Source organism: Montipora capricornis, chromosome 10, assembly GCF_036669925.1.
Source record: "Montipora capricornis isolate CH-2021 chromosome 10, ASM3666992v2, whole genome shotgun sequence".
In the NCBI taxonomy this organism is placed as follows: Eukaryota; Metazoa; Cnidaria; class Anthozoa; order Scleractinia; family Acroporidae; genus Montipora; species Montipora capricornis.
Window position 1 is genome coordinate 45,899,436 of NC_090892.1, and position 14,093 is coordinate 45,913,528.

At 37.5% G+C, this 14,093-nt stretch overlaps 1 protein-coding gene across 2 annotated transcripts; it reads left to right on the plus strand.

Annotated features, from left to right (window-relative positions):
• Nucleotides 1–2,737: 2,737 nt before the first annotated feature.
• LOC138018591 (heat shock factor protein 1-like) lies at nucleotides 2,738–12,495 on the plus strand. 2 transcript variants are annotated; one of them, XM_068865283.1, is made up of 13 exons: nucleotides 2,738–3,180; nucleotides 3,325–3,433; nucleotides 6,348–6,472; nucleotides 6,767–6,882; nucleotides 6,994–7,069; nucleotides 7,578–7,639; nucleotides 7,905–8,019; nucleotides 8,107–8,167; nucleotides 8,570–8,704; nucleotides 9,153–9,273; nucleotides 10,877–11,015; nucleotides 11,102–11,171; nucleotides 11,295–12,495. In XM_068865283.1, the coding sequence occupies exons 1-13, from the start codon at nucleotides 3,058–3,060 to the stop codon at nucleotides 11,471–11,473; spliced, it is 1,431 nt and encodes a 476-aa protein (XP_068721384.1). In that variant the 5' UTR covers nucleotides 2,738–3,057; the 3' UTR covers nucleotides 11,474–12,495. The 2 variants fall into 2 exon arrangements, with proteins under 2 accessions (XP_068721384.1, XP_068721383.1); XM_068865282.1 differs by having other exon boundaries at nucleotides 2,761–3,180; nucleotides 9,153–9,345.
• The last annotated feature ends 1,598 nt before the right edge of the window (nucleotides 12,496–14,093 follow it).

The following is a 14,093-nucleotide window of genomic DNA, read 5'->3' on the forward strand; positions in this document are numbered from 1 at the left end:
TAAACTGACGAGTGACAAAGTATCCCATCCATGTCCGAGGAAGGCTTCCACGTGCATTTCTATTAGTTAGTTTCGTACAAAAAAACTGGAAGTGCGGGACAAATCCTTTCTGGCACCATTAATTGTGATTCACAGGAAATCTGTTATTCAAATTGTTAAAACAATATTGAATTTCGCTTCCTCAGAGTTTTCATCCCTGCTGCGATCACTTTACAGTTCCCGTATTCAATTCTGAAAGCTTAAAATTATAGTACAATAAAAAGATTAATGGCGGAAAGTGCTTTTTGAGTAAAAGAGACAATATTAAAATAAATGCTAGTCTTTCAGTAGTCTACACAAACAAAATGTTACGTGATGTAACTCCCTTTACATGTATACACAAATCAAAACAGTTTTCCGACTTGGATTTACTCTAAAATTCGGCCACAGGTCCAGATTAATGAGTGTAACTCATGGCTCTATTTACTCATAGATTATGCTGGCTTAACCATGGATTTATCACTCTAATACCTCACCTGAATTCAGCCAACCATACCATCATTTTTTTGTAGTCATGTATGCATGGCCTTTTTGAATCAAGGTTAAAAAAGACTCTCCCAAGTTAACATTATATTCAAATTACGCACATCGACTTCTAAGTAACAGAGTATATGAAAAGTAGACCAAGGATATTATTCACCTTATCGGCAGCGACGACTCCAACCAACTCAGGCTTACTCTCGTTCACCTTGCAGCACCTCATTGAGTCAACTGTGTGGGGAAAGAATTCCGTAATTCAGCAGTATCATGAATGCAAGTACAGGTGGAATTTAATCGTACGACGTTAAAAGTGGATCATGGTACCCAACTTGCTTTAAAGGAGACAAATACGTACCTCAATAGTTAATTCAGTTCAACCAGGCATTTCCGTCTCGTCAAAGTAACTCGCTGTTTCTAATCCTGTTGTCCCGAAGGTACCGAGACGGAAAAACATTTTATCATTCCAGGGGTATGTTTGGCAAATGAACGTCTTCCAGCCCAAAAGAAAATGCCTCTCAAGTTTCGGTGCTGAACCGCCCCCTGACTCCTGCCTACGTCAGACTCTCGTATCGACCAACTTTTCATTTTCAGTTACAAAGAAAGAGAGCTTGCAGCATACTTTAGATGGCTTTGGTTTTAATCAACGAAACTGGAAGAAAACATGTTTGCACGAAATGTCAAGCAATATCCAAGTTTCGCGAATGTTTCAGACATCGGTTGATGGTTTACAACCTTCGAGATGCATCCTCCACAGGCAGAACAAGGAATGTTCTAGCACGTGACGACGAAGACATTATTATTTCTTGGCAACATCGTTACTTTGTCCGCTAATAATTGAAGTAAATAGTATCCGAAAAAATTCAATCGTTCCGAGTAATTTTCTCGAAGTTGTGCGAAATTCAATTGAATTTCAAGGGTGCCATGAAAATTACAAGTTATAAACTTTTACTGGATAGGGACAATCGGGCCTTACCTTTAAATAGAAGCAAAAGACTACGCTTTTGTAACAAAATTATAACTGAACAAGACAAGCACTTTATGTTGTTTTTAAACTAATTCGACAGTTTTTTAGTCAAGATCGTGGAAAGAAACCCCAAAACTTACCTCCCGGCCAGACTCAGATGAATTAAAATACCTCAATAACGGAAAATCTTATAGCACAAAATAATACACTTGAGCAATTTTTACGGGAGGGTTTAAAGTTTTCTAAAACGGCTTACACATGAGGACATAATTTTTAACCCCTCTCTGAATAAAGAGAACATCGATGTGCTCTCTGAGCCCACATTGGAATAGATGCCTTCTACTGGTAACAAAATGGTTCTTTTGCCTTGATACACATATAAAACAACTGTAATGTATCGAGTTTACAATCTGTACCTCAAAAATATAATAAGAATATTGAAAACCAAAAAATATTCTAGATAATTCTTGCATGCTATAATTGAAAAATATCAACATATCAACAGTGTTTCGATGGAAAATTTAACTATACATTGTAATTATATCGTATTATATCGTTTTAGAACCATCTAGATGGTCCATACGTCATTCTATTCTCCAGAATATTCTTATGTTGAAAACGCACGTCTGCCATCGCGTCGAATAATCTAGAACAGCTGGTTTGCGTGACTTTTATGTACTTGCTACAGTTATGGTAGGTTCATCTATTTCCGGTTGAACAAAGAGAATTTGACATTGCATCAAAAGTGGCAACGAAACTAATTTTTTATGAGAAAGTTTATTTTTGGAATCAGCGGGATGATAAATTTGGCTCTTGTTATACAAAAAGAAATACTATCTAAAAAAAGATTTCTGGTCAACCAGTTATGAGTTTGACTCTATGAACATGAGAACTCTGTACATTTTAAATTTTAAACTTCTATCTTCACGGACAATTTACAGTTCTTGAGTCCCGAGTATTGTTTCGTGTGGGCGGAAGATTCCTGTCGTTAGTTTTAATAAACTGTCTGCGGAGATTCCCTGAAGAGCCTCCAATGTTTCTTTTTTACCAAAAAAAAAAACGAAATACATCCATGTTTACGATCTCTTTGTAACCATGTTCAAAGTTTATGATTACAATCCAAGTTCTCTAGAACCATCAACGGTATGTCGGTTGGTGAACGCGAGCATTTGCGAAAGTTCTGGAACCGAGTGTTTGTTCAGTGCTCCCTGGAGACGGGCCCTGAATGACGTCAGCGAGGTAACCGCTTAGGTCACCACCTGTCGACTTCAGAGTCTAAGCTGAAAAGCACCTTTTAGGGGATAGGTAGGTCATTGAAATTCCGATGACTAAATATAGAAAAGTCAACAATCAAGTCTTCTCGACTATCACTTGTTTACTATTTCTTGATTCTACGACGCCCTTGTAAACTAGTGCCAGTCCTAAGCAAAGCGTATATATAAACCCCTCTTTCAAACTAGCGGGTAAATATGGCTGTTGTGTGAATCGCTTGGTGTCCCTTCCGCACTTCTCGTACCACACACACGCAAACTTCGTGAGAAAGATTATTTGTTTAAGGTGGTCTTTAACAAAGCATGCCGATGAGGACAGGAGACGCAGATTCGAGTAGCATTCATTCCAATGTGCCTGCTTTTCTGGTCAAACTTTGGAAGCTGGTTGAAGACCCTCAATACGATGATCACATTTCATGGAACAAGGCAAGGGTTTACGGAACTAGATACATCTATTGTTTTAGACTTTGCAAATCACGTCTACTTCTTGATGGATTCTTGGGTGTTGCATTCTTTATTTATATTTTTGATATTCACCCGTAAATTAAAAAGATTTCGGTATATTTGCAGAATGGATCGGGATTCCTCGTGCACGACCAAGCCACTTTTGCACGCGAAATACTTCCAAAGTATTTCAAGCATAACAACTTTGCAAGCTTCGTTCGTCAGCTGAATATGTGTGAGTACATTTTCTGAAACAATCATCAAGTGCACTGTCTATAAATTTGACAATTTTTTTGTGATGATAGCAGACGCGAGAGCTAATTATAGTGAGTAATGCTCGATCTTCTTGATCCAGAGGACGTTGTAAACTGAAAATTCGAATTTCCCATCCTCGTTGGACATGGCCATTTTGAAATGAAACATTGACCCGAAGGTTTACGGTCTTCTTTTGATTTACTTGGTAAAGAAAATAATAACTTTTTGCCAAAAAGTGTATGCAATGCGTACAACGTTTGTTCAAACTGTTTGCCCATACCTTTTTCATGCATAATGTTGCTAGTGGTAGGCGATTTTTTCCTTTTTCCTGCTTGGTACTAAACGCCATGCTTTCAGTCTTGCACGATTGACTAAAGCTGGTGGTGTGGCTTTGCTTTTCGATGTTAGATTTCAAATACTATCTGAAAGCGTTTATAATACATGTACATGTGTAGATGAGTAATATACTTGTAAAACTCGTGTTACACTATGGCTGAAATTGATTATGTGTGTTCCTGACCAAATGGGAAATTCGCTGCAATGCGTAGAATGAGAAGTTGACTGTTTAGAATGTTCTCTAGTATATCCTCAGTGGAAGTGTTGACTTTATGCTTTTGAGGTGCAATATATATACTAATGAACAGCGACATTATTTGGAGGAAAGAAGAAAGGTTCTTAAAGAGTCATCACATGTACCTTATCGTATGCTTCAAGTCCCAAATCGTAATTTCCAGAGAAGAGATCATTGGGTTCCTTCGGATTACCTTCTCTTGGGAACAGTTCAAACCTTGAAATGAATTTAAAAATCAAGACTTCCTTCAGAGAATTCTTAGTATAAAAGCTTCTGAAAGAATCTGAGTCTGTATACATTGTTAAAATTATGTAAGGCAGCACCAAAACTTTAGTCAGAATGAATGTACAAATATATCATCTTTCATTGCGAGCACGTTTGATCAACACTCTTTTTGCTCAACCATCACCTGAGGACATGGATTACTTCCAAACCTTTATTACAGAATTTTGTTGGCAATCTCAAGCATTTCAATTGAATCAAGCCTCCAAAAGACTAAAAATTACTTAACCTCTTGGGTAACAGTGAAACACTGGATTTCAAAGCTAGAGTCAGTCCTTGATAAATACTGTAGTCAAGGCCAAATATTCAGACATTCATTCAGAATAAAGCAAAGTTTTGATAGCGTGATTGTTTTTCAGCCCTGAGAACAGTGCTTCCCTGTAAAGTAGAAGCAACCTATTAATTGAATTGCAGCATGCAATGGTTGATTGAGGCACTAATAATAGCTAGTTGTGCATAATTGCCATTGGTTGCTATTTTTGGGATGAAATTTGTGGTAAATTAAAGAGTTCAGCAGTTAAAAAAAAAAAAGCTTGTCGTGACCATTGCCATCAATATACTCTGGATTAAGACAAAGCTCTTGAAAGTTAAAAATGCTTGAATGCACAAATAGAGAAAACAAATTATTTAAGCATTCTTTATGTCTATGCATTTTAGGATGATTGATTAAATGATGCAAATGGTCCAGTACACCAAATAGTTTTAAATGCAATGAATGCATTTTAAATGTAATTATTGCATTAGTCAATAAGTGAAATATGATCAAAGGTCTTCTGACACCAAATTAAATCAGTGGACTTACACATTGTACAGTGTATACTGCTATAAAATTTCAAATGATCATGTTAGTATTACTTATTGAAATCCTGATTAAATTTCCTCAAATTTCATTGCCCTTGTGGTTATTTATAAATGATGTGCCAAGATAATTCCCTCTCATGCTAGGGTGTTTTAAAGGCGAACCCTTCCCTATTGATTCTCTCTTAAACTTTCTAGTTTGAACCCCTCCCTTCTCTCAGCATGTTCTGCACATAACCATCCAGGGGGAAGTTTCTGATGCCCTCCTTATTAGGGAGAACCAAATTCTACCTTCCCTCTATGTAAGTTCCTCTTTCTTTCACCTCCCTCTGGGTTTCACTTTTAAGAAATGCCCTTTTGGGTCTTTTCTAAGCATTGTAGATTAGGGTCACTCCCTCAAAAAAAATGGAACACCAGTGTATGCAATCACTTAACCGATTGACTCCTGGGAATGAGACTTGACAGGTTTTACATCTACATCTGCATCTACATGTTCCAGCGCTCGTCAAAGTCCTTTTTGACTTATGGCTGTTTTTGCTTAGGTGGCATCACACACCACAAGCCTTTTTGAGACATCAGAGAACATGCTCACAAAGGACAGCCACAACACCAGGAACCTCACTCCCTATTCTTCTTGAATAGTGTGTGGGTTCTTTAACGTCCCACAGGGAACTTTTGAACATCAAAGATATTTGTGAGATGGGGTCTATGGTTTTTTGTCCTTATCGGAGAAGACTTGAAAGTCTAACCATTTGCAGGTGTCATTTCAAAGGCAGCACTTTCTCCTCAATCATTTTAAGACCATGAGTATTGGTCTGATTGGAGTCAAACTCAAAACCTCCTGCATGGCAGTCCAGACAGTGCTCAACCAACTGAGCCACTGTCTAACGTCAGACAATTAATTTTTTCTCGTCAACTGGGGGTGTCCTAGGCCTCCTTTGGAGTCAATGGGTTTAGGAACACAATGGTGGCATCACAACTTTTTTTAACTTGCAATGAGTGATTTATTGGTGCAACTATGGCCTCTTCATTCATTTCAGCACCATTTTTTAACAGGAATCCAAGTGGGAAATTATTAATAGTTATCTAAAGTTGTATTTTCCTTAAATAAACTAATAATATTTACATCTACAGAAGAAAGTGTTTGCACCAAGGCTTTCAATGAAAATAGACTAAAATGAACTCAAAATAATCTGAATTTACAAATCTCTAACTACATCCTTCTTCAAATGAAATTTATTAGATGGCTTCCGTAAAGTAATTGGTGCTGAGCAAGGTGGCCTGAGATCAGAGAAAGACGAGTGGGAGTTTTTTAACGGAAACTTCAACAGATATCATCCTGAATTACTTGAGAATGTCAAGAGAAAGGTATGTGTTATTATTGGGTGTAAAAAAACTGCAATGGTTTGTGGCAATTTTAAAGTGAATTTGAAAATAAATTTGGTGCAAATGGAAGTAATGGTACATGTAAATGAGTTCATTTTGGTGTTTTTAAATGAATAGTCACCAAAATGTTTTGAAAGCTTAAACATTCCACCAAAATTTCCAACTAAAAGGAAAATTTTACTTGATTGTTGTAGTTGGCCAACTTTGTTGAATATTTTTATCTGAGTCAAATGTTTTGAATGAAATGCAGTGTTTAAAACATTTTATCTGTTTTAGGCTGCACCAGAGGAGAAGAAATTAAAGAATGAAGATGTATCCAAGGTGTTGAACGATGTGCAAGACATGAAAGGAAAACAGGACGAAATGACGATGAAACTTGACCAGATCAAAAGGTTAATAATAAATTGTCAAAATAAATTTACCATAGAGAAGAAAGAGTCTGGTTTGTTTTAGCCATGTTATGTTGCCTTTTCCTGTGACTCACCACGTTTTCTCCCTGACAGGGAAAATGTTACTCTGTGGAATGAACTGGTTGAGTTAAGACAAAAACATCAAAGACAACAGCAGATTGTGAACAAAGTAAGTTCAGTCTGTATTTTTAAGATAATGTGTGGTGCCCATGAGACAGACTTGGGTGGTTGAGCCACCCGTCAATAATCAAGGGATCACCCTGTAATGAATAAGACTGTTGGGCTTTTTCCAGAGCAAAATGTGTCAAGTTATTGTATCAAATGATAAAGTTAAATTGGTTTTGGACAGAGTATGCCACAGAATTTAGTCGCCAAACCATAATTTTTGGCATAAATTACCTTTTCAGGTTACCTTCTGCTTACAGTCTCTTCATGAGATTAATATTAATAAATTCCTATAATTTTAAATATGACAGCCTGTAGTGTACAGTGACAACACCTTTTTAAAGGGAGTGTGAAAATGGGGAATGATTTTTATGACTTTTGACATGTAGAATAAATCTCCAGTACACTGCTTGAGTCATAAAATGAATGAAGTTATCAGTTATAATCAGTGATTATACAACAGCTTATTGGGAAAGTGTAGTGCATATCTCAGCCTGCTCTTTTTTTCACAGCTCTTCCAGTATCTCATGCGGCTAATCTATCAAAATGACAAGCTGGTGCAGAATAGAAAGAGGTTGGTGATGAATGCGGCGAGCATGCCATAATAATGTGATAGTATTATTATTGTCATCATTGTACAGGTGGCAAGATGAAGATCTGCTAGTGATGTCGGTGTTTCCACAAAACTCGTATTGTACTGCATTTGTGAGAGGACAGTATTTTGAAGCAGATCCAGTGAATAAGGAGCAGAGTATAATTTTATCTTTCTAAAATCATGTTGATCCGATGTGTTAGTTTTTATGTAGAATTTAATCATCAAACATCACTCCTCTTTTTAGGTTGATGCTCCAGGACAGTACAGAAGAACCATCCGCCAAAAGGGAGCGGTATGACTACAGAGATGGTTCTGGTCCCAGCAGTGGACAACCTCCACCAAGCTATTCTTCTCAGAGAGTGAGTGCAAGTTATGAAGCTTTAAAAGTATTTTGCCAAGTTCATTGAAAATCAATCACTCGTCATTGTTATTTTTGTTCTTTTCAGCCTAGTACACAGACTCTCACAATTTCTGACATATCAAATGTTCCCGCTACAAGTTTGCCTTGTAAGTGACAGCATGATGCGTATAATTACACAATATGCAGTTTAACAATGTTATTGTTATCAATGATACTACAGAGCGAAATTTATTTACGACATCTTGGTGAAATAGAAACTGGAGTCCATTTTTATTGGGTCTTTGGATTGAAGGGTGCCTTTATGTTTGCAGACGTTGAGCAATACCGACTGTAGGGTCAAAACAACAGCTCATGCTTATTATGGTAGAAAACGTTGGTAGAAAAAAATGACTTAACATATTCAAAGCTGACAAAGAGGACTGAACTAGCCAGTTCAATTCACACCAGACTAGAACTCCATAATGACATGAAAATTATTATTAAAAGTGACAGTCATTTGTGATTATTGTGGAGTTTGAAAGCATTTCAATTTTCTTTGTTTGTTACAGCCACAAGTGGACCACTAATAACTTCATTAGATGATGATACAATATCACATGCTAGACCAGTTATTAGATTCCCTGAGGATTCAGGTCCTTCTACATCACAGCCTATTGTGTCTAGTCCAGTATCCACATCATCAGGTAGTGTTGACCAAACTCCATTTTCTCAAACATAAGTCCAATATCGTAGCAAATTATGAGCCTAATCCAGTCAGGACTATTATTATTATTGGTAAATACTTTTTTTAAAAAGTGAATGTCTTGACACTCAATCCAGTCTGATTGCTTTTGAATTAACAAGAGTCATCTAAGTTCACTCAGTGTCGCCTTTAGTGATCCAAATTATTTAGATTTTTCTTGCTGATATCCCAGGTACTTGAACATCTACCTGTTAAATGCTAATTGACACAGACAAAAATTAAAATATTTCTTTTACATATAAAGAATAAAGTTGCCATTATTATGCTTTTATAAATCTTATCGAGACATATTATCCTTTCAAGGAAGACTGAAGGTATATGTTGTATTGCTCACTGTAATTTACATCTTTTAAAATCTCTTCTTTTTTCTTTTTCTCTTGATATTCCAGCATCATCTTACCCGCAAGCTTCAGTTGTACAACCTTGTGTATCAACAGGAGTAGTTACTTTCCCAGAGGAACAGAACCAGACGCCCATTGTACACCCGACGCACATCATAGAGCCTCAATCGTACGATGAGCATCATACTATAAGAAATGCCCCTATGAGGCGTGGTCTATCTCAGGAAGAACTTGCAGAGAGGTAGTGTCCTCTGACCATTGAAAAGCTATTTATTACTCCAGAGATTCACTGCAGTGATAAATAAACCAAATCAATGGCTCTGTAGGAAGTTTGTATTTGTGAGCTATACAGTCATCTACGTACATTCTGATATCCTACTAAACATCTTAGTTAGTTAGACACATTAATTATTTGTGGTTTGGACGCACACAAGTCTTTTGTGGCACATGATTAGTCGAGTTGGCTAAATTTAAAAATTTAAGATCTCGTCACATTCACACTATAAGTTTTTTATTTTAATGCATTGATTATTACTACTGTATGCAGTGCTGTTAGTTGTGATTTTATTTTGTCATCCAGCTTTCATTATTTATGCAATATTAGAGGACCTTTGCCGTGCCACTTTTGTACCATCCTTGCATAACACATAGACTAGTGCATAATTTTTCTTCATGATCATTGTTTACACGTGTATATATTTTTTCATTCTCTCCTTGTTACGAACACTTGATGGATAGCAAGTGGCTTATCACATTTAAATCTTTGTTCCGTCAGCCAAAACCCCAGTGTAGATATCTTTGGGAAACTTTCTGAAGATGATATGGTAGAAAGGTAATGTCACACAAACCACTAGAGTTATCTATCATTACCATTACAAGGGTATCATGATAAATGATTCAGTTTGTGGTGCTGAAGGCAGATAGTTAAAAATTAATAATAACAAGAAAATAATCATTTAATTCAGAAGTAGATCGTTATTAGGTTACTGTACTTTATTAGGCCTATTTGAGTCTCTTTAATGTCAAGGCTTTTTGAGGAAGATAGCCATGTCAGTGAGCTGAAGATAATTTAGAGCCCATTTAATTTTGTTGTAAAAATGACCAATTAATTGAAGCTTATTTTGTATTTCTGGGTTTCATTGGTTACAACGAAATCAGCTGTGAGATTGTTTGTACATAACATCTGAGCGTTGTGATAGACTGGAAAAATGATTAATCCATGTTGCCATTTACCTTGTGTTTTCATTGCACTAAATATCTGGAAACTACCAGTCACAGTTCATTTTAACAGCCATACACCTTATTCCAAAATGGCTCCCATTTTAGTATTCTAATTGGCCCTTATGGCCTCGCTTTCAAACGTAAAATTCAAAAGAATATTTAACCTTTGAAAGCGAGGCCATAAGGGCCAATTTGCATGGATACAAAAGAATACTAAAATGGCGGCCATTTTGGAATAAGGTGTATTGAGTGGGGTAAAATCTGCAAAGGTCTTTATCATTACTGGTTGTACGTTGTTGTGAATCAAAAACCAAAATAATATTGAGCTTTATGGGCAATAGTGAGTGGCCAGATTTTTTCAGTTTATTTTCTGTTAGTTCTCATGTGGATGTATTTCTTGCAAATAGTGGAAATATTACCAATATTACCCATATTACACTTCAATCTCCTTTGGAGTGAAGACTAACCCTAAGCAACCTTTTCTGGGTACTTTAACATGGCATTTTTGCAAACTAGACTAACAATTCCTCACTTCTTTTGTCTTTCTTCAGGAATTTTATCGGTGACCAAGTAGATTTTATTTCAAGCAATCTTGATAACATTCAGTATCAACTGGCAAATCACCCTTTAATGCTGGACAACAGCTTATTTTATGATGTGTTTGGGCACGAAGGTGGTCATCCAACCCAGGTTAGCCATGTACGAACGTGCGTCAATTGATTTTTGATCACAATATTTGTGGAGATTATTAATTTTTCTTTGGCATGATATTCTAGGATCCACTTGATGTTCTAGCAGACCGTGCTGCAGCGAGTCCGCTTCCTGGTGCTGCCAACACCTCTCAAGGTACAGAGTGAAGAACATCATGTCCTTTAATAACTCGATTACAAGAGGGCACCAGCCAACCAAGATACAGGCTAGCCTGCTTTTTCTTTTTGCGTTATTAAGGCGACTCTTATTATCTTACAGGTAACGAACTTGTTCAGTACGGAATGCAGGCATCTGGTGCCAGCAGTAACTCTCCCCGAGGACCGCCGCGCTCCAGAGAGCGCGTGGATCAGTACGGACGAAGAGAGTGGTCCCCAGGACAGCAACAGCAATCACAACAGTCAGAATATGATGTTGTTCATCACATATTTAATGGTTGAAAAATCGTCGGTCAAAATCTCTTCATTTTCTTCGGCTGAGGATTCTACTGGCTTGAAAAACGTTTTCCTTGTGCAATAATTTTAAGTGCGTTTTACTAGTTTTGCTGTTACTTATGAAAGTAAATACAACGGAGGCAGATGTAACGAGCTGTGACTCAACCTATTGTGATTTAAAATCACAGTCGCTTAAACCGAACGTCGCCGAAGCCAAAGTACTTATTTGAAGTAATGTATGGTGCTGTCTCCTCGAACCGAGAATAGCGCAGTCATGTACAAGAGCACATGACAACCACATGGCAAAAGCAAAGGAATGGTCACGTGTTCATAATAGTTAAATCACCGCTCTCGTAACAGCAGACCTTTGGGATCATGTGGGGTATGAATAACTAACGGTGGAATGTAAGGAAATGGCGGTGCTGCGTCGTTGGGGTTTAAAACACAGTAATTAGGGAGATTGGGAAGCTAGCGTTGCGAGCGTTAACCCATCATCATTGGTCGATCGACTTTGAACTACCAAATTTCTGAAGTACGAGATCGAGCTGAGCAATGCGAACAGCAGCAACACGTGATCAGGGTCAAGAGAAGGAAAGATCACGTGATGGGCTGTCAAGTTACTATTGGACTGTATCCAGTCTGTTTTACTTGTTGCTTTGTGAGCGAAGCAGTCAAGTTGACTATCCAGATTTACTGATAAATTTATGAGAAGTTTCGGTTTTATTGTTTTTAACACTTGTAAGACTTATATAAAACATTTACAGGTAATAAGCTTAACCCGGTGTTTCAGTTAGTCTTCGTGATTTAAGGGAAAAAAGAGAGGAGAGAAAATTTCCTAGCTTAAATACATGAAGATGACTTGCGTAAATGATGTAGCAGGTGTGAATGACCTTTACTGTCAAAGCAATATCAAATGATAAACTTTAATTCAGTGGTGCTTTTGAAAAATATATATGAAGGATTTGACCTGTTAAAATTTTACTCGTGCGTTAAATAGAAACCAATTAAAGTTAAAGAGAACGAGTTTTTTTGGTTTGCCCTTCGGAAATATTTTGGTACCTTGCTCTCACCTCAAAGGGGTAGGGTGGGGCCTTACCACAGGAAGGCCACTCGTACTCAAATTGTAGTTTGTAACGAGTGGAATAGCGGTGTAAATAGGCCATTCCCGAGTTAATGTCTGCTTTCTCTTCAAAGCGAGTCAAAGCGCGAAGTTTGTGTGATGGTAATTAGTCCTACCTTACATTATGAATAAAAACTAATTTTCATAAGAAAAAGTTCGCCTGCAGACTCGCTTTCAAGAGGAGGCAGACTCGGAAATGGAATGCGGCTCTTGTGCAAGGTCCAACGTTCGTAATCGTAATGAGCCGACATTTTGAAAGCACACGGCCGGTAGAGGATTGGGACGATTTCTCTTCCCTTCCTCATCCCCCACCACCATTTCATTTCATACTGTCATCCTCTCCCTGTTTGCAATTTTTTTACTCGTCCCAGTCCTTTGTTAGTCTCGTTATCCAAGATGTCGGCCGATAATTCTTACCAAAATACCCCTACTTTGCAAGCTACTCGATTGCTCCCTTTTTTTCTTTTCTTTTTCTGGTCCTTTTCCATGCAATAACGTTGTTGTCACGAGAGCCACTAACGACTGGATGTTCCATGTTTGTTTAATATTCTCTTCCCCAACGTTTTGACTGTTTATGATTTCACAAATTTTGATTGGTGAAATGGAAAAGATACGAGCAATGATTACCGGGTTTTATGGCCCGTTGCTCTTTTCTCTTCGCGCCGACAAACTGCGCATGACCAAGTTCCCTGATGGTTAGCACTTCCTAATGGTTTCAGGACTCAGTATTAAAACTTCTTACAGTTTTAGTTAATTGCCTACAATATACCATCGTGTTTCTGGGGATGAAACTGTGGAAGTTGAAAACGGGAACAGTGTCCCTATGTGGCAAGAGGAGATCATTTTCTTTTCGTTGGGTTTTTTCCCTATTCGTTGAATAATTTTACTTCCTGAATTATCATAGGGCGAATCGTTTCTCTTTCAGCGAATTTTTTTGCAGTCGAGAAATTTGCACCATCTTCGTCAAGGAATTATATGCCACTTGTTCCATTCAAGTATGGAGTCCATTTTATTTATCACTGGACACTTGAACTCGGGAGATTCAATAAGATTCAGAATCGATTTTCCTTTCTACAAGATATGCATGTTCCAGCTAAGAAAGTCTTCCTTTCATTGATATAAACGGAAAGTAGACTGGTATAAATGATCTTAACACTCATCTAGTCACGCAACATTAAGCTTTGTTGCGTGACAAAATCTCGCAGCTCTAGTGACTCTGATGGGATTGGAAAAGGAGACGGCTGGTAACCAGCACACCCAACAACCATGGTTGATAATGAGATCTCCTGACACAAATGCCTTTTTTCAGTCTGTTAATATCCTGCAATCTGTCATGCGCCGTCCTAGCTGTATCAATCGGGATCGAAACAATTCCATCATTCTTGAAGGCAGTGCGCTTTCTAACAATTTTTCACAGGAAGAAAAAAAAACTAAGAAAACAACAGAAGAATCTCACATCGTGAGCGAGATAGCTACAATGAAACTTTGCCCAAATTTGCAAACAAA